Genomic DNA, 19743 nt, shown 5'->3' on the forward strand with positions numbered 1-19743 from the left:
GGGTCTGGTTCTGTAGGAGAAAAGAGGGTCTGGTTCTGCAGGAGGGAAGGAGGGTCTGGTTCTGCACGATGGTCTGGTTCTGCAGGAGGGAAGGAAGGTCTGGTTCTGCAGGAGGAAAGGAGGGTCTGGTTCTGCGGGAGGGAAGGAGGGTCTGGTTCTGCGGGAGGGAAGGAGGGTCTGGTTCTGCAGGAGGGAAGGAGGGTCTGGTTCTGCAGGAGAGAATGTGGGTCTGATTCTGCAGGAGGAAAAGAGGGTCTGGTTCTGCAGGAGGGAAGGAGGGTCTGGTTCTGCAGGAGGGAAGGAGGGTCTGGTTCTGCAGGAGGGAAGGAGGGTCTGGTTCTGCAGGAGGGAAGGAGGGTCTGGTTCTGTAGGAGGGAAGGAGGGTCTGGTTCTGTGGGAGGGAAGGAGGGTCTGGTTCTGCGGGAAAATGGTTGGGTCTCTGTTCCTCGTTCCAGGGTCTGAACCTGTTGTGGTTCTGGTTCGGGGGTCTGAACTGGTTGTGGTTCTGGTTCCAGGGTCTGAACCTGTTGTGGTTCTGCTTCCAGGGTCTGAACTGGTTGTGGTTCTGGTTCCAGGGTCTGAACCTGTTGTGGTTCTGGTTCGGGGGTCTGAACCTGTTGTGGTTGTGGTTCCAGGGTCTGAACCTGTTGTGGTTCTGCTTCCAGGGTCTGAACCTGTCTGGGGGCCAGAAGCAGAGGGTCTCTCTGGCCCGGGCGGTCTACAGGAAGTCGGACCTGTATCTGCTGGACGATCCGCTTTCGGCCCTCGACGCCCATGTGAGCCAGCAGGTCTTCAACCGGGTCCTGGGACCAGCAGGACTCCTCAGGGACCAGGTGAGCCAAGACCAGGGTGGAGGTCCTGGTGGTCCCGGTAGTCCAGGTCCAGTAAAACCTCTAATGGACTGACGCCCTACAATCTGTCTCTTCTGAGGTCGGTAGGGACAGGTAGGGGCTGGTAGAGGCGGGTTGAGGCAGGGTGAGGCTGGTAGAGGAAGGTAGAGGCAGGTAGAGGCTGGTAGAGGTAGGTAGAGGCTGGTAGAGGTAGGTAGGGGAAAGTAGAGGCAGGTAGAGGGGTGTAGAGGCAGGTAGAGGTTGGTAGATAAAGGTAGAGGCTATTAGAGGTAAGTAGAGGAAGGTAGAGGCAGGTAGAGGAAAATAGGGGAAGGTAGAGGTAGGTAGAGGCAGGTATAGGCTGGTTGACGCAGGTAGGGGAAGGTAGAGGTCGGTAGAGGCAGGTAGAGGCTGGTAGAGGCAGGTAGGGGCAGTTAGAGGTAGGAAGGGGTAAATAGAGGCAGATAGAGGAAGGTAGAGGCTGGTAGGGGAAAGGTAGAGGCAGGTAGATTCAGGTAGGGGAAAGTAGAGGCAGGTAGAGGAAGGTAGAGGCAGGTAGAGGAAAATAGGGGAAGGTAGAGGCAGGTAGAGGCAGGTAGAGGCTGGTAGAGGCAGGTAGGGGAAGGTAGAGGTCGGTAGTGGAAGGTAGAGGTCGGTACTGGCTGGTAGGGGCAGGTAGAAGCAGGTAGAGGCAGGTAGGGGCAGGTAGAGGCAGGTAGAGGTAGGAAGGGGAAAATAGAGGCAGGTAGAGGAAGGTAGAGGCAGGTAGAGGTAGTGGTGTGAACCCTGTAGGGATGTAAGGTCATTACACAACAATAGTGGTGTGAACCATGTAGGGATGTAAGGTCAGTACACAACAATAGTGGTGTGAACCACGTAGGGATGTAAGGGCATTACACAACAATAGTCACGTGAACCATGTAGGGATGTAAGGTCATTACACAACAATAGTCACGTGAACCATGTAGGGATGTAAGGTCATTACACAACAATAGTGGTGTGAACCATGTAGGGATGTAAGGTCATTACACAACAAGAGTGGTGTGAAACATGTAGGGATGTAAGGTCATTACACAACAAGAGTGGTGTGAACCATGTAGGGATGTAAGGTCATTACACAAGAATAGTGGTGTGAACCATTTAGGGATGCAAGGTCATTACACAATAATACTGGTGTGAACCATGTAGGGATATAAGGTCAATACACAACAATTGTGGTGTGAACCATGTAGGGATGTAAGGTCATTACACAACAATAGTGGTGTGAACCATGTAGGGATGTAAGGTCATTACACAACAAGAGTGGTGTGAACCATGTAGGGATGTAAGGTCATTACACAACAATAGTGGTGTGAACTATGTAGGGATGTAAGGTCATTACACAACAATAGTGGTGTGAACCATGTAGGGATGTAGGGTCATTACACAACAATAGTGGTGTGAACCATGTAGGGATGTAGGGTCATTACACAACAATAGTGGTGTGAACCATGTAGGGATGTAGGGTCATTACACAACAATAGTGGTGTGAACCATGTAGGGATGTAAGGTCATTACACAACAATAGTGGTGTGAACCATGTAGGGATGTAGGGTCATTACACAACAATAGTGGTGTGAACCATGTAGGGATGTAGGGTCATTACACAACAATAGTGGTGTGAACCATGTAGGGATGTAGGGTCATTACACAACAATAGTGGTGTGAACCATGTAGGGATGTAAGGTCAATACACAACAATTGTGGTGTGAACCATGTAGGGATGAAGGGTCATTACACAACAATAGTGGTGTGAACCATGTAGGGATGTAAGGTCATTACACAACAAAAGTGGTGTGAACCATGTAGGGATGTAGGGTCATTACACAACAATAGTGGTGTGAACCATGTAGGGATGTAAGGTCATTACACTAATGTAGGGGTGTGAACCATGTAGGGATGTAAGGTCATTACACAACAATAGTCACGTGAACCATGTAAGGGTGTAAGGTCATTACACAATAATAGTGGTGTGAACCATGTAGGGATGTAAGGTCATTACACAACAATAGTGTTGTGAACCATGTAGGGATGTAAGGTCATTACACAACAATAGTGGTGTGAACCATGTAGGGATGCAAGGTCATTACACAATCATACTGGTGTGAACCATGTAGGGATGTAAGGTCATTACACAACAATAGTGGTGTGAACCATGTAGGGATGTAAGGTCATTACACAACAATAGTCACGTGAACCATGTAGGGATGTAAGGTTATTACACAACAATAGTGGTGTGAACTATGTAGGGATGTAAGGTCATTACACAACAATAGTGGTGTGAACCACGTAGGGATGTAAGGTCAATACACAACAATTGTGGTGTGAACCATGTAGCGATGTAAGGTCATTACACAACAAGAGTGGTGTGGACCATGTAGGGATGTAAGGTCATTACACAACAATAGTGGTGTGAACCATGTAGGGATGTAAGGTCATTACACAACAAGAGTGGTGTTAACCATGTAGGGATGTAGGGTCATTACACAACAATAGTGGTGTGAACCATGTAGGGATGTAAGGTCATTACACAACAATAGTGGTGTGAACCATGTAGGGATGTAAGGTCATTACACAACAAGAGTGGTGTGAACCATGTAGGGATGTAGGGTCATTACACAACAATAGTGGTGTGAACCATGTAGGGATGTAAGGTCATTAGACTAATATAGGGGTGTGAACCATGTAGGGATGTAAGGTCATTACACAACAATAGTCACGTGAACCATGTAGGGGTGTAAGGTCATTACACAATAATAGTGGTGTGAACCATGTAGGGATGTAAGGTCATTACACAACAATAGTGGTGTGAACCATGTAGGGATGTAAGGTCATTACACAACAATAGTGGTGTGAACCATGTAGGGATGTAAGGTCATTACACAACAAGAGTGGTGTGAACCATGTAGGGATGTAAGGTCATTACACAACAAGAGTGGTGTGAACCATGTAGCGATGTAAGGTCATTACACAACAAGAGTGGTGTGAACCATGTAGCGATGTAAGGTCATTACACAACAATAGTGGTGTGAACCATGTAGGGATGTAGGGTCATTACACAACAAGAGTGGTGTGAACCATGTAGGGATGTAAGGTCATTACACAACAAGAGTGGTGTGAACCATGTAGCGATGTAAGGTCATTACACAACAAGAGTGGTGTTAACCATGTAGGGATGTAAGGTCATTACACAACAATAGTGGTGTGAACCATGTAGGGATGTAAGGTCATTACACAACAAGAGTGGTGTGAACCATGTAGGGATGTAAGGTCATTACACAACAATAGTGGTGTGAACCATGTAGGGATGTAAGGTCATTACACAACAAGAGTGGTGTTAACCATGTAGGGATGCAAGGTCATTACACAACAAGAGTGGTGTGAACCATGTAGGGATGTAAGGTCATTACACAACAAGAGTGGTGTGAACCATGTAGGGATGTAAGGTCATTACACAACAAGAGTGGTGTGAACCATGTAGCGATGTAAGGTCATTACACAACAAGAGTGGTGTGAACCATGTAGGGATGTAAGGTCATTACACAACAAGAGTGGTGTGAACCATGTAGCGATGTAAGGTCATTACACAACAATAGTGGTGTGAACCATGTAGGGATGTAGGGTCATTACACAACAAGAGTGGTGTGAACCATGTAGGGATGTAAGGTCATTACACAACAAGAGTGGTGTGAACCATGTAGCGATGTAAGGTCATTACACAACAAGAGTGGTGTGAACCATGTAGGGATGTAAGGTCATTACACAACAATAGTGGTGTGAACCATGTAGGGATGTAAGGTCATTACACAACAAGAGTGGTGTGAAGAACATGGAAGTTGATGTTGCTCAGTCTTCTGATGCTGTGAGCTTCTTTTATATATGAATCTCCTCTCCTTGTACTGAGAGGAGATCTGGAGGGTTCTCCTCCAGGAGGTCCTTCTAGATCTCCTGGTAGGACAGGAGATCTAGCATCTGGTCAGAGGACCATCAGGACCCTGGTCAGAGGACTGTGCGGCTCTGCAGGGCCATCATGAGTAAAGCAGCTCCTAGTTTGTTCTGTTCAGAGAATGGAGTCCAATAGGACCGACCCCTGAGGTAGGTCATGGGCCTGGTTCTGATCACTGTCCCTGGTTCCGAGGACCCAGATCCGAGGACCCCTGAGGTAGGGGTAAGTACAGGGTGAGTGTCAGACTGGTCCTGGTTCTGGTCCTTGTTCTGGTCCTGGTCCTGGCTCTGATCACTGTCTCTGGTTCCTCAGACCCGGGTCCTGGTGACTCATGGACTCAGCTTCCTGTCCAAGGCAGACCTGATCCTGGTTCTGGACCAAGGCCATGTGTGTGAGATGGGGTCTTATATGGACCTGATGGATCAGAAGGGGGTCTTCTCCAGGTACATCCAGACCTTCAGTGGCCCCCCCAGCCGAGAGACCTTCAACCCTCCAGGTCCTGGACCCTCCGGCCCCCGGGACAAGGGTAAGACCTGGACCCACCACACCCTGAGTCCAGGTCCTGGGCTGAACCCTCCACACCCAGAGTCCAGGTCCTGGACCCTCCAAGCCCTGAGTCCAGGTCAGTGAGGACAGTGTAATACCTGGACAGTGAGGACAGTGTAATAATTGGACAGTGAGGACAGTGTAATGTCTGGACAGTGAGGACAGTGTAATGTCTGGACAGTGAGGACAGTGTAATGTCGGGACAGTGAGGACAGTGTAATAATTGGACAGTGAGGACAGTGTAATGTCTGGACAGTGAGGACAGTGTAATGTCTGGACAGTGAGGACAGTGTAATGGTTTGATATCTCATGTTCACATCATTAATAAAATGTTGCCTACACCAAATCGTTTTCAAACTTTGAAAGGTTTGAACTTAGCTTCCAGGACCTTCTAGTCTCTGAGGACAAGGTTTGAACTCAGCTTCCAGGACCTTCTAGTCTCTGAGGACAAGGTTTGGACTCAGCTTCCAGGACCTTCTAGTCTCTGAGGACAAGGTTTGGACTCAGCTTCCAGGACACTAGTTTGCTATCAGGGTGGAGACGGCCATATTTAGCTCCATCTCAATGAGAAACCTTGACATGTATCCTGTGTGTGTGTGTGTGTGTGTGTGTGTGTGTGTGTGTGTGTGTGTGTGTGTGTGTGTGTGTAGGCAGGAAGTCACTGTCTCGTCTCAGTGTCACAGACTTTTCCATTGATCTCTCTCAGGAGCAGCTGATCAGGTAATAAACACTGCTGGTGTGTTGTTGTTGTTGTTGTGTTACTTAGTTGTGTTTGTATTAATCTTATATACATATATTAGATTAGATTGATTTATTTTGAATTAAGGAACGATTGAAATTAGCTGAAACAATAGAAAAGAAAACATTTCAATATAATACACATTTGACTCGTTTGGAGAGAGATGGGGGGAAGCCGAGGCTTGTGAAGTCCTCCTCCATTCTGCACTGTTGACAAGCAACATCCAATGAAATAACTAAACAGACAAAACTACAAAGAAAAATCAAAAGACTACTGTAATCAAGCTATTTGTGAAAAACAGAATAAAACAAAATCACACAAAAAAGAACAAAATAAACAAGCTCCATTAACATCTGAGATTTACATTCTCCTTCCTCATTTCTTTACTTTTCAAACATACTATATCTTTGTACATTTTTTCAAACTGCTAGATTCAACCTTTGTTTGACCTTGTCGTCAAGACCCTCCAGCAAAACACCCAGGAAATACACCTACTTTTTATATTGGTTCAGCATAATGCCTTTTAAAGTTGGTTTGTGTTGTGTTATTGTGTTGTGTTACTGTGGTGTGTTACTGTGGTGTGTTACTGTGGTGTGTTATTGTGGTGTATTACTGTGGTGTGTTACTGTGGTGTGTTACTGTGGTGTGTTATTGTGTTGTGTTACTGTGGTGTGTTACTGTGGTGGGTTACTGTGGTGTGTTACTGTGGTGTGTTACTGTGGTGTATTACTGTGGTGTGTTACTGTGGTGTGTTACTGTGGTGTGTTATTGTGTTGTGTTACTGTGGTGTGTTACTGTGGTGGGTTACTGTGGTGTGTTACTGTGGTGTGTTACTGTGGTGTGTTTCTGTGGTGGGTTACTGTGGTGTGTTACTGTGGTGTGTTATTGTGTTGTGTTACTGTGGTATGTTATTGTGTTGTGTTACTGTGGTGTGTTACTGTGGTGTGTTACTGGGGTGTGTTACTGTGGTGTGTTATTGTGTTGTGTTACTGTGGTGTGTTACTGTGGTGTGTTTCTGTGGTGTGTTACTGTGGTGTGTTATTGTGTTGTGTTACTGTGGTGTGTTACTGTGGTGTGTGATTATGTTGTGTTACTATGGTGTGTTACTGTGGTGTGTTTCTGTGGTGGGTTACTGTGGTGTGTTACTGTGGTGTGTTACTGTGGTGTGTGATTGTGTTGTGTTACTGTGGTGTGTTACTGTGGTGTGTTACTGTGGTGGGTTACTGTGGTGTGTTACTGTGGTGTGTTATTGTGTTGTGTTACTGTGGTGTGTTACTGTGGTGTGTTTCTGTGGTGTGTTACTGTGGTGTGTTATTGTGTTGTGTTACTGTGGTGTGTTACTGTGGTGTGTTTCTGTGGTGGGTTACTGTGGTGTGTTACTTTGGTGTGTTTCTGTGTTGTGTTATTGTGTTGTGTTACTGTGGTGTGTTACTGTGGTGTGTTGCTGTGGTGTGTTATTGTGTTGTGATACTGTGTTGAGTTGAGTTATGGTGTCGCGTTATGATACTGCGTTGTGTTACCATGTTGTGTTGGGTTTTTGTTGTGTTACCATCTCGTGTTGTGTCACCGTGTTGTGTTGTGTCACCGTGTTGTGTTGTGTTACCGTGTTGTGTTGTGTCACCGTGTTGTGTTGTGTCACCATGTTGTGTTGTGTTGTGCTACCATCTCGTGTTGTGTCACCGTGTTGTGTTGTGTTACCGTGTTGTGTTGTGTCTCCATGTTGTGTTGTGATACCGTGTTGTGTTGTGTCACCGTGTTGTGTTGTGTTACCGTGTTGTGTTGTGTTACCGTGTTGTGTTGTGTCACCGTGTTGTGTTGTGTTACCGTGTTGTGTTGTGTCACTATCTTGTGTTGTGTTACTATCTTGTGTTGTGTTGCCATGTTGTGTTACTATGTTGTGTTGTGTTACCATCTCGTGTTGTGCTACCATGTTGTGTTACCGTGTTGTGTTACCGTGTTGTGTTACTGTCTTGTGTTGTGTGTGTGTCCAGCAGCACCAGTGTCCAGGTGATGGAGGTGGTGGAGGTGATGGAGGTGATGGAGGAAGAGATGGAAGTTGGAGCAGAGGATGCTGGGAAACTCACCGAGGCTGACAGAGCTCAGACTGGAAGAGTGAGTGTCTTATTGTTGTGTGTGTGTGTGTGTGTGTGTGTGTGTGTGCGTGTGTGCGTGTGTGTGTGTGTGTGTGTGTGTGTGTATGTGTGTGTGTGTGTGTGTGTGACCTTGTGTATTGTGTGTAGGTGTCCTTGAAGACCTACACTCAGTACTTCAGGACAGTGGGTTTGACCTTCATCATGACGGTGGTCTTCCTCGGAGCGTTCCAGCAAGCTGCTTCCCTGGCGTACAGCTACTGGCTGAGTCTGTGGGCCGACGAGGCGGCGCTGCACCAGCAGGCGGCGCTGCACCACCAGGCGGCGCTGTACACCACTGTGCCGCCACCGCTACACCACCAGGCGGTGCTGTACGCCACCATGGTGCTCAACGCCACGCAGAGCAACCACCAGCTGCGGCTCAGCGTGTTCGCTGCTCTGGGCTTCACACAGGGTAGGTCACTGCCAGAGGTCACTGCCAGAGGTCACTGTCAGAGGTCACTGCCAGAGGTCACTGCCAGAGGTCACTGCTAGAGGTCACTGCCAGAGGTCACTGCCAGAGGTCACTGCTAGAGGTCATTGCCAGAGGTCACTGCCAGAGGTCACTGCCAGAGGTCACTGTCAGAGGTCACTGCTAGAGGTCACTGTCAGAGGTCACTGTCAGAGGTCACTGTCAGAGGTCATTGTCAGAGTCTAAACAACCTACAGCAGTCTCCACTGTGTTCCTGGTTTTCCACAGTGTTCCTGGTTCTCCACAATGTTCCTGGTTTTTCAGTGTTCCTGGTTCTCCACAGTTTTCTTGGTTCTTCATAGTGTTCCTGGTCCTCTACAGTGTTTCTAGTTCTTCGGTGTCCCTGGTACTTTATCGTGTTCCTGGCTGTTCACACTGTTCCTGTTTCTCCATAGTGTTCTTGGTTCTCCACATTCTTCTTAGTTCTATACAGTGTTCCTGGTTCTCCACAGTGTTCCTGCTTCTCCACAGTGTTCCTGGTTCTCCACAGTGTTCCTGGTTCTCCACAGTGTTCCTGGTTCTTCACAGTGTTCCTGGTTCTCCAGTCTTCTTGGTTCTCACCAGTCTTCCTGTACGTTCCAGGGCTGGCCCTGTTCGGGACGACCCTGGCCATCGCTCTGGGCGGTATTGTGGCGTCGCGGCGGCTCCACGCCGACCTGCTGCTCAGTGTGCTGCGCTCTCCCATGACGTTCTTTGAGGCCACGCCCAGCGGGAACCTTCTGAACCGCTTCTCCAGGGAGGTGGACGCCATCGACTGCATGATCCCCGACGGACTGAAGATGATGCTGGGCTACCTGTTTAAGCTGCTGGAGGTTCTCGTCATCGTGCTGCTGGCCACGCCCCTCTGCGGCCTGGTGCTCCTCCCCCTGGCCTGCTTCTATGTCTTTGTACAGGTAGGTGATCCCCCCCCCCCACTGCTGGCCACGCCCCTCTGCGGCCTGGTGCTCCTCCCCCTGGCCTGCTTCTATGTCTTTGTACAGGTAAGTGATCCACCACCCCCCCACTGCTGGCCACGCCCCTCTGCGGCCTGGTGCTCCTCCCCCTGGCCTGCTTCTATGTCTTTGTACAGGTAAGTGATCCCCCCCCCCCCCCACTGCTGGCCACGCCCCTCTGCGGCCTGGTGCTCCTCCCCCTGGCCTGCTTCTACGTCTTCATACAGGTAGGTGATCCCCCCCCCCCCCCCCCACTGCTGGCCACGCCCCTCTGCGGCCTGGTGCTCCTCCCCCTGGCCTGCTTCTATGTCTTTGTACAGGTAGGTGATCCCCCCCCCACTGCTGGCCACGCCCCTCTGCGGCCTGGTGCTCCTCCCCCTGGCCTGCTTCTATGTCTTTGTACAGGTAAGTGATCCCCCCCCCCCCCCCACTGCTGGCCACGCCCCTCTGCGGCCTGGTGCTCCTCCCCCTGGCCTGCTTCTATGTCTTTGTACAGGTAGGTGATCCCCCCCCCCCCACTGCTGGCCACGCCCCTCTGCGGCCTGGTGCTCCTCCCCCTGGCCTGCTTCTACGTCTTCATACAGGTAGGTGATCCCCCCCCATCCACTCCATACCATAACCCCACCCCAAACTGTAGCTACAGGTCTTGTGCTTTGAATGAGGGGCTACTTTTTCTTCATTTTAAACAGTTCTGCATTAACAATCACTTGTTCGGGAGGTCCGCATCGGCAGGAATCATGACTTTCACTTTCACAGGTGGTGGCTGGATGACAAGCAGGGAACACGCACATGTGCACACACACACACACACACACACACACACACACACACACACACACACACACACACACACACACACGTAAAAATGATGACCTTAATTCTACTTTCAGGTAGCTCACATTTAAAAGGGCCAGAGGCCATGATTGGGCCGACCCTGACGGGCCAGGGGGTGAGGTCCCGGCCAGCGCTGCTCGCAGCTTTAATTATTATTATGTCTCCACCCTGCTGGCTTCACCCGCTACTGGCTCCTCCCACTGCTGGCTTCACCCTCTACTGGCTCCTCCCACTGCTGGCTTCACCCGCTACTGGCTCCTCCCACTGCTGGCTTCACCCTCTACTGGCTCCTCCCACTGCTGGCTTCACCCTCTACTGGCCCCACCCATTGTCGACTCGGCCCACTTCTGACTCCTCCCACTGCTGACACCTCCTACTGCTGACTCTTCCTGCTGCTGACTCCACCCCCCCTACTGACTCAACCCACCATGTCCACAGAGCTTCTACGTGGCGTCATCGTGTCAGCTGCGGCGTCTGGAGGCCGTCAGTCGCTCGCCCATCTACTCTCACTTCAACGAGACTGTTCAGGGCGCCGCCGTCATCCGAGCCTTCAACGAGCAGCGACGCTTCACCCTGCAGAACGACCGACGCATCGACACCAACCAGGAGGCGTACTTCCCCAGATTCGTGGCCACAAGGTCATTTAACTCGCCTGTTCTGCTCTAGGTCTGACTCTGTTTCAGTATGTCTGACTCTCCTTCAGTAGGTCTGACTCTGCTTCAGTAGGTCTGACTCTCCTTCAGTAGGTCTGACTCTGTTTCAGTAGGTCTGACTCTGTTTCGGTAGGTATGACTGTCTAGCTCTGCTTGAGTAGGTCTGACTCTCCTTCAGTAGGTCTGACTCTGTTTCAGTAGGTCTGACTCTGCTTCAGTAGGTCTGACTCTGTTTCAGTAGGTCTGACTGTCTAGCTCTGCTTCAGTAGGTCGGACTCTGCTTCAGTAGGTCTGACTCTGTTTCAGTAGGTCTGACTGTCTAGCTCTGCTTCAGTAGGTCTGACTCTCCTTCAGTAGGTCTGACTCTGCTTCAGTAGGTCTGACTCTGTTTCAGTTAGGTCTGACTGTCTAACTCTGCTTCAGTAGGTCTAACTCTGCTTCAGTAGGTCTGACTCTGCTTCGGTAGCTCTGACTGTCTAACTCTGCTTCAGTAGGTCTGACTCTGCTTCGGTAGCTCTGACTCTGCTTCAGTAGGTCTGCTCTGCTTCGGTAGGTCTGACTCTGCTTCAGTTGGTCTGACTCTGCTTCAGTAGGTCTGACTTTGTTTCAGGTGGCTGGCGGTGAACCTGGAGTTCTTGGGGAACCTGCTGGTTCTGGCGGCGGCTGTGTTTTCAGTAAAGAGTCGTGGAGAACTCAGTCCAGGAGTCGTGGGTTTGGCGGTCACTCACTCTCTGCAGGTTTGGTCCACTTCCTGTTTCATCTTCATTTTCTGTTTCCTTGTCTTTTCCTTGTGTGTGTGTGTGTGTGTGTGTGAGAGAGCCACATTCCCAACCCAGAGAGAGTCACATTCCCAGCCCAGAGAGAGCCACATTCCCAGCCCAGAGAGAGCCACATTCCCAGCCCAGAGAGAGCCACATTCCCAGCCCGGAGAGAGTCACATTCCCAACCCAGAGAGAGAGTCACATTCCCAGCCCGGAGAGAGCCACATTCCCAGCCCGGAGAGAGTCACATTCCCAGCCCAGAGAGAGAGTCACATTCCCAGCCCGGAGAGAGTCACATTCCCAACCCAGAGAGAGAGTCACATTCCCAGCCCGGAGAGAGTCACATTCCCAGCCCAGAGAGAGAGTCACATTCCCAGCCCAGAGAGAGTCACATTCCCAGTGCAGAGAGAGAGTCACATTCCCAGCCCGGAGAGAGTCACATTCCCAACCCAGAGAGAGCCATATTCCCAGCCCGGAGAGAGTCACATTCCCAGCCCGGAGAGAGTCACATTCCCAACCCAGAGAGAGCCACATTCCCAGCCCAGAGAGAGTCACATTCCCAGCCCGGAGAGAGTCACATTCCCAGCCCAGAGAGAGAGTCACATTCCCAGCCCGGAGAGAGAGTCACATTCCCAGCCCAGAGAGAGAGTCACATTCCCAGCCCGGAGAGAGTCACATTCCCAGCCCAGAGAGAGAGTCACATTCCCAACCCAGAGAGAGCCACATTCCCAGCCCGGAGAGAGTCACATTCCCAGCCCGGAGAGAGTCACATTCCCAGCCCGGAGAGAGTCACATTCCCAGCCCGGAGAGAGAGTCACATTCCCAGCCCGGAGAGCAGAGAAGGCCCCAACCACCAGGGCTTCCTGTTTCCTGTTTCACTTGTTTCAGCTTCCCTCCTATTTCATCTTCACTTCCTATTTTGCTTCACTTCTTGTTTGGTTTCTTGGAGCTGTTAGTGATAAAGTTCTCACTCTGGTACCTGTGTGTGCAGGTGACGGGGATCCTGAGCTGGATCGTTCGGTCGTGGACCGACGTGGAGAACAATATTGTGTCTGTGGAGCGTGTCAAGGAGTACGACAACACACCGAAGGAGGTCAGACCAGGGTTAGGCTCAAGACCAGGGTTAGGGTTAAGACCAGGGTTAGGGTTAGCATCTGTTCCCAGTGTTCTCTAAGTACCAGGCTCTTCTGGTCCGGAGGGAGCATGCTCTTCTGGTCCAGAGGTACCAGACTCTTCTGGTCCTGTCCCCAGGCGGCTTGGACCACCGATGGCTCCCTGTCCACTGGCTGGCCAAACTCTGGAACCATCAAGTTTGAAAACTACGGCTTGCAGTACCGACGAGGTCTGGACTGGGCCCTGAAGGGCATCTGTGTGGACATCCAGGACCAGGAGAAGGTGGTTCAGAACAGTAATGGAGCAGAGTCCAGTCAGGACCAGCAAAACTTCTAGTAACTTCTCAAACCTTCAGGTGGGGATCGTCGGCAGAACTGGAGCAGGGAAGTCATCACTGGCTCTGGGCCTCTTCAGAATCCTGGAACCAGCAAGCGGTCGAATCCTGATCGACGGAACCGACATCACTCAGATCGGACTCCATGACCTCCGATCCCAGATCACCATCATCCCCCAGGCCAGTAGTACTGTATTACCTTACTACTGTACTACTGCACTAGTATTTTACTGTACCCCACCCTCATCCCTCTTTGACCCCTCTATGACTGTTGACCTCACCCTGACCCCACCCTGAAGATGAGCTTTGATCTTTGATTCCAGGACCCAGTGCTGTTTTCTGGCTCTCTGAGGATGAACCTGGACCCGTTTGAGACCCATACCGATGAGGACCTGTGGAGGGCTCTGGATCTGGCTCACATGAGCAGCTTCGTCTCTGGACTGTTGGGAGACTTGGACTACGAGTGCTGTGAGGGCGGCGAGAACTTCAGGTACCTGCAGGACCAAAGCTCGCTGAGGCTCTGGAAGAACTGGGTCAGACTCAGGTACCTGCAGGACCAGAGTCCGCTGAGGCTCTGGAACAACTGGGTCAGACTCAGGTACCTGCAGGACCAGAGCTTGCTGAGGCTCTGGAACAACTGGGTCAGACTCAGGTACCTGCAGGACCAGAGCTTGCTGAGACTCTGGAACAACTGGGTCAGACTCAGGTACCTGCAGGACCAGAGCTTGCTGAGGCTCTAGAACAACTGGGTCAGACTCAGGTACCTGCAGGACCAGAGTCCGCTGAGGCTCTGGAACAACTGGGTCAGACTCAGGTACCTGCAGGACCAGAGCTTGCTGAGGCTCTAGAACAACTGGGTCAGACTCAGGTACCTGCAGAACCAGAGCCCGCTGAGACTCTGGAACAACTGGGTCAGACTCAGGTACCTGCAGGACCAGAGCTTGCTGAGGCTCTAGAACAACTGGGTCAGACTCAGGTACCTGCAGGACCAGAGTCCGCTGAGGCTCTGGAACAACTGGGTCAGACTCAGGTACCTGCAGGACCAGAGCTTGCTGAGGCTCCAGAACAACTGGGTCAGACTCAGGTACCTGCAGGACCAGAGTCCGCTGAGGCTCTGGAACAACTGGGTCAGACTCAGGTACCTGCAGGACCAGAGCTTGCTGAGGCTCTAGAACAACTGGGTCAGACTCAGGTACCTGCAGAACCAGAGCCCGCTGAGACTCTGGAACAACTGGGTCAGACTCAGGTACCTGCAGGACCAGAGCTTGCTGAGGCTCTAGAACAACTGGGTCAGACTCAGGTACCTGCAGAACCAGAGCTCGCTGAGGCTCTAGAACAACTGGGCCAGACTCAGGTACCTGCAGGACCAGAGCTCGCTGAGGCTCTAGAACAACTGTGTCAGACTCAGGTACCTGCAGGACCAGAGCCCGCTGAGACTCTGGAACAACTGTGTCAGACTCAGGTACCTGCAGGACCAGAGTCCGCTGAGACTCTGGAACAACTGTGTCAGACTCAGGTACCTGCAGGACCAGAGCTCGCTGAGACTCTGGAACAACTGTGTCAGACTCAGGTACCTGCAGGACCAGAGTCCGCTGAGACTCTAGAACAACTGTGTCAGACTCAGGTACCTGCAGGACCAGAGTCCGCTGAGACTCTGGAACAACTGTGTCAGACTCAGGTACCTGCAGGACCAGAGCCCGCTGAGACTCTGGAACAACTGTGTCAGACTCAGGTACCTGCAGGACCAGAGCCTGCTGAGGCTCTGGAACAACTGTGTCAGACTCAGGTACCTGCAGGACCAGAGCTCGCTGAGGCTCTAGAACAACTGTGTCAGACTCAGGTACCTGCAGGACCAGAGCCCGCTGAGACTCTGGAACAACTGTGTCAGACTCAGGTACCTGCAGGACCAGAGTCCGCTGAGACTCTGGAACAACTGTGTCAGACTCAGGTACCTGCAGGACCAGAGCTCGCTGAGACTCTGGAACAACTGTGTCAGACTCAGGTACCTGCAGGACCAGAGTCCGCTGAGACTCTGGAACAACTGTGTCAGACTCAGGTACCTGCAGGACCAGAGTCCGCTGAGACTCTGGAACAACTGTGTCAGACTCAGGTACCTGCAGGACCAGAGCCCGCTGAGACTCTGGAACAACTGTGTCAGACTCAGGTACCTGCAGGACCAGAGTCCGCTGAGACTCTGGAACAACTGTGTCAGACTCAGGTACCTGCAGGACCAGAGCTCGCTGAGACTCTGGAACAACTGTGTCAGACTCAGGTACCTGCAGGACCAGAGTCCGCTGAGACTCTGGAACAACTGTGTCAGACTCAGGTACCTGCAGGACCAGAGTCCGCTGAGACTCTGGAACAACTGTGTCAGACTCAGGTACCTGCAGGACCAGAGCCCGCTGAGACTCTGGAACAACTGTGTCAGACTCAGGTACCTGCAGGACCAGAGTCCGCTGAGACTCTGGAACAACTGTGTCAGACTCAGGTACCTGCAGGACCAGAGCCCGCTGAGACTCTGGAACAACTGTGTCAGACTCAGGTACCTGCAGGACCAGAGTCCGCTGAGACTCTGGAACAACTGTGTCAGACTCAGGTACCTGCAGGACCAGAGCCCGCTGAGACTCTGGAACAACTGTGTCAGACTCAGGTACCTGCAGGACCAGAGTCCGCTGAGACTCTGGAACAACTGTGTCAGACTCAGGTACCTGCAGGACCAGAGCCCGCTGAGACTCTGGAACAACTGGGTCAGACTCAGGTACCTGCAGGACCAGAGCCTGCTGAGGCTCTGGAGCAGTGAGGTCAGACTCTGCAGCACTGCAGGTCTCCAGGTCTCCTGGGCTCCAGGGGCCTCATCTATAAAATCTTGCATAGGATTCCTAGTAAAAAATATTCATGCGCCCATAAGCTGAAAATGACGTGCGCCAAAAAAATTTCAGATCAGTAAAACGGTGCGTACGCACATCTGCACATCTGCATGCACTTTCCTTTTATCCCTCCCAGTCCACTAGGATGGTGGACGGTTCAGGCTCCGCCCTCAACACGCCCACTTTCTGCCATAAATAGTCAATGAAAAGTGCCTCGTCAATATTTCTTGCATCTCATTCAGCCTGTTGATCAGCATTTGACGCTAAATCCTGACAGAAAAAAGAACAAAGAAGAGGAATTTTATGGAGAGAGAAATAGTCATGGAGGAGGTGGAGGTCAGGAAAATGATCTTGTTTGATGTGATGGTTATGGAGTCACTAATAAAAGAGTAAAACAAGCGGTCGGCAGCACGTCGCCACCACTGTGAATGGTGTGAGAGCCACAGTGTGATCAGTGACTGCAGAGGTGGAGGAGAAGAATGATCCGAAGGTGGAGGTCAGAGGAGAGTGACATCATGGAGGTCAGCAATCTGCTGGACCACAAAACAACCTCCATGTTTACAGCCCCCAGCCTGTCACAGTGTTGGAGAGGGAAGGAGACACAGCAGACTGATAAAGTTCGGTTTTATGGCTTTATTAAATGTATGAATTAAATATTTGAACAGGGACTGTAAACAGGCTCAGTGGACTTTGTGTTTTGTCCTCAGTCACTCTAGAGTTGGAAGTGGTGGGTGACGAGGAGGTCGTCTGTCTCCAGTACTAGTGAGTCCAGAGCACATAGTCGTACCAGCACATCCACTGTGCAGTATTACGCATGGCTGTCACCGTGATATTTCTATGTGCTTACTCTAAAATTAGACTGATTGTTACCCACTTTGTCACAATTGATAATCAATCAGTTCTATCCACGGCTCCGTGTCATTGGAAGATGAAACTATGACATATGAACATAGAACTGCTGATTGGGTTGTAATGTTCCACTAAAGAAACATCTAGACCACTGCAGCTTGGCTGTTTATGATTCCAAGGATCTATCAACTGCTCAGGTTGATTTGGTTGTAGGTGGAACAGCAGCCTTACTTCACTCCACACTTGATTCTGTTGCACCCTTGAAGATAAAAGCAACAACTCAGACGAGGATCGCTCCATGGTATAATGATAATCTGCCAACTCTAAAGAAACCGGCACGAAAATTAGAGAAGAAATGGTACTTAACTCGGTTAGAAGTATTCAGAACAGCCTGGAGAGAAAGTTTGTTAACTATAAAAAAACAAAAAAACAACTCCCTTCACAAAACAGGAAATGCCTACTATCCCTCCTTAATAGAAGAAAACAAGAACAATACTAGATTTCTATTCAGTACTATAGCCAGACTAAAAAAAAAGTCACAGCTCTGTCAAACCTCATATCCCTTTAACTTTGAGCAGTAATTATTTGTACATTTCTTTAATAATTGAACTAAAATAATAACTAAAAATTTTAACTATTAGGAATCAAATTAAAGACCCACTATTAAAGACCCACTGCCCAGTGCAGTCGCAGATCAACCAACCACATCTTTAGATTCATTAGTGGAGCCTGACTTCCAGTGATCCAGCTTCACTCTATAGAAGTCCTGGAGTTCTTCTCATCGTGGCTTCATCTAAACCAACAACTTGCTTGCTAGACCTAATACTCACTAAACTGTTTAAATATAGATCCCCTGTGATTAGTAGATCAATACTAGATCAGATCAACTTATCTCTACTAACAGGTTATGTACCACAAGACTTTAAAGTTGTTGTTAAACCTCTTCCCCAGGAGTCTTAGCAAGTTACAGACCAATATCCAACCTTCTCTTTATTTCTAAAATCTTAGAAAAAGCGATCACAAGTCAGCTTTGTGACCATTTAACAAAAATGAGTTATTAGAGTCTTTCCAGTCAGGTTTTAGAGCTCATCATGACACAGAGACGCTCTGGTCAAAGTTACTAATGATCTTCTCTTCAGACAAAGACCTGGTCTCTGTTCTGGTCCTGTTAGATCTCAGTGCTGCTTTTGACTATTGATCATAACATCCTATTACAGAGGCTAGAACACATCATGATCATAACATCCTGTTACAGAGGCTAGAACCCATCATGATCATAACATCCTGTTACAGAGGCTAGAACCCATCATGATCATAACATCCTGTTACAGAGGCTAGAACCCATCATGATCATAACATCCTGTTACAGAGGCTAGAACACATCATGATCATAACATCCTGTTACAGAGGCTAGAACACATCATGATCATAACGTCCTGTTACAGAGGCTAGAACCCATCATGATCATAACATCCTGTTACAGAGGCTAGAACCCATCATGATCATAACATCCTGTTACAGAGGCTAGAACACATCATGATCATAACGTTCTGTTACAGAGGCTAGAACACATCATGATCATAACGTCCTGTTACAGAGGCTAGAACCCATCATGATCATAACATCCTGTTACAGAGGCTAGAACACATCATGATCATAACATCCTGTTACAGAGGCTATAGCACATCATGATCATTACATCCTGTTACAGAGGCTAGAACACATCATGATCATAACATCCTGTTACAGAGGCTAGAACACATCATGATCATAACATCCTATTACAGAGGCTAGAACACATCATGATCATAACATCCTATTACAGAGGCTAGAACACATCATGATCATAACATCCTGTTACAGAGGCTAGAACCCATCATGATCATAACATCCTGTTACAGAGGCTAGAACCCATCATGATCATAACATCCTGTTACAGAGGCTAGAACCCATCATGATCATAACATCCTGTTACAGAGGCTAGAACACATCATGATCATAACATCCTGTTACAGAGGCTAGAACACATCATGATCATAACGTCCTGTTACAGAGGCTAGAACCCATCATGATCATAACATCCTGTTACAGAGGCTAGAACACATCATGATCATAACGTTCTGTTACAGAGGCTAGAACACATCATGATCATAACGTCCTGTTACAGAGGCTAGAACCCATCATGATCATAACATCCTGTTACAGAGGCTAGAACACATCATGATCATAACATCCTGTTACAGAGGCTATAGCACATCATGATCATTACATCCTGTTACAGAGGCTAGAACACATCATGATCATAACATCCTGTTACAGAGGCTAGAACACATCATGATCATAACATCCTGTTACAGAGGCTAGAACACATCATGATCATAACATCCTGTTACAGAGGCTAGAACACATCATGATCATAACATCCTGTTACAGAGGCTAGAACACATCATGATCATAACATCCTGTTACAGAGGCTAGAACCCATCATGATCATAACATCCTGTTACAGAGGCTAGAACACATCATGATCATAACATCCTGTTACAGAGGCTAGAACACATCATGATCAGAACATCCTGTTACAGAGGCTAGAACCCATCATGATCATAACATCCTGTTACAGAGGCTATAGCACATCATGATCATTACATCCTGTTACAGAGGCTAGAACACATCATGATCATAACATCCTGTTACAG

At 49.4% G+C, this 19743-nt stretch overlaps 1 protein-coding gene across 1 annotated transcript in view; it reads left to right on the forward strand.

Moving 5' to 3' along the window:
• The window catches only part of LOC308140492 (multidrug resistance-associated protein 1-like), a gene marked incomplete at both ends in the record, with an annotated part of 44273 nt that overhangs the window by 21594 nt on the left and 2936 nt on the right, over nt 1-19743 (forward strand). Inside the window, 13 exons of the mRNA XM_080510307.1 lie at nt 666-833; nt 5128-5437; nt 6012-6081; nt 8092-8107; nt 8150-8212; nt 8341-8644; nt 9284-9594; nt 10906-11105; nt 11731-11857; nt 12873-12974; nt 13133-13276; nt 13350-13508; nt 13652-13818. Of these exons, the coding sequence (XP_080366433.1) occupies nt 666-833; nt 5128-5437; nt 6012-6081; nt 8092-8107; nt 8150-8212; nt 8341-8644; nt 9284-9594; nt 10906-11105; nt 11731-11857; nt 12873-12974; nt 13133-13276; nt 13350-13508; nt 13652-13818 (2141 nt within the window). The remainder of the gene's footprint in view (nt 1-665; nt 834-5127; nt 5438-6011; nt 6082-8091; nt 8108-8149; nt 8213-8340; nt 8645-9283; nt 9595-10905; nt 11106-11730; nt 11858-12872; nt 12975-13132; nt 13277-13349; nt 13509-13651; nt 13819-19743) is intronic.

The sequence above is a fragment of the Blennius ocellaris genome (assembly GCF_963422515.1).
Source record: "Blennius ocellaris genome assembly, chromosome: 15".
Taxonomy (NCBI): Eukaryota; Metazoa; Chordata; class Actinopteri; order Blenniiformes; family Blenniidae; genus Blennius; species Blennius ocellaris.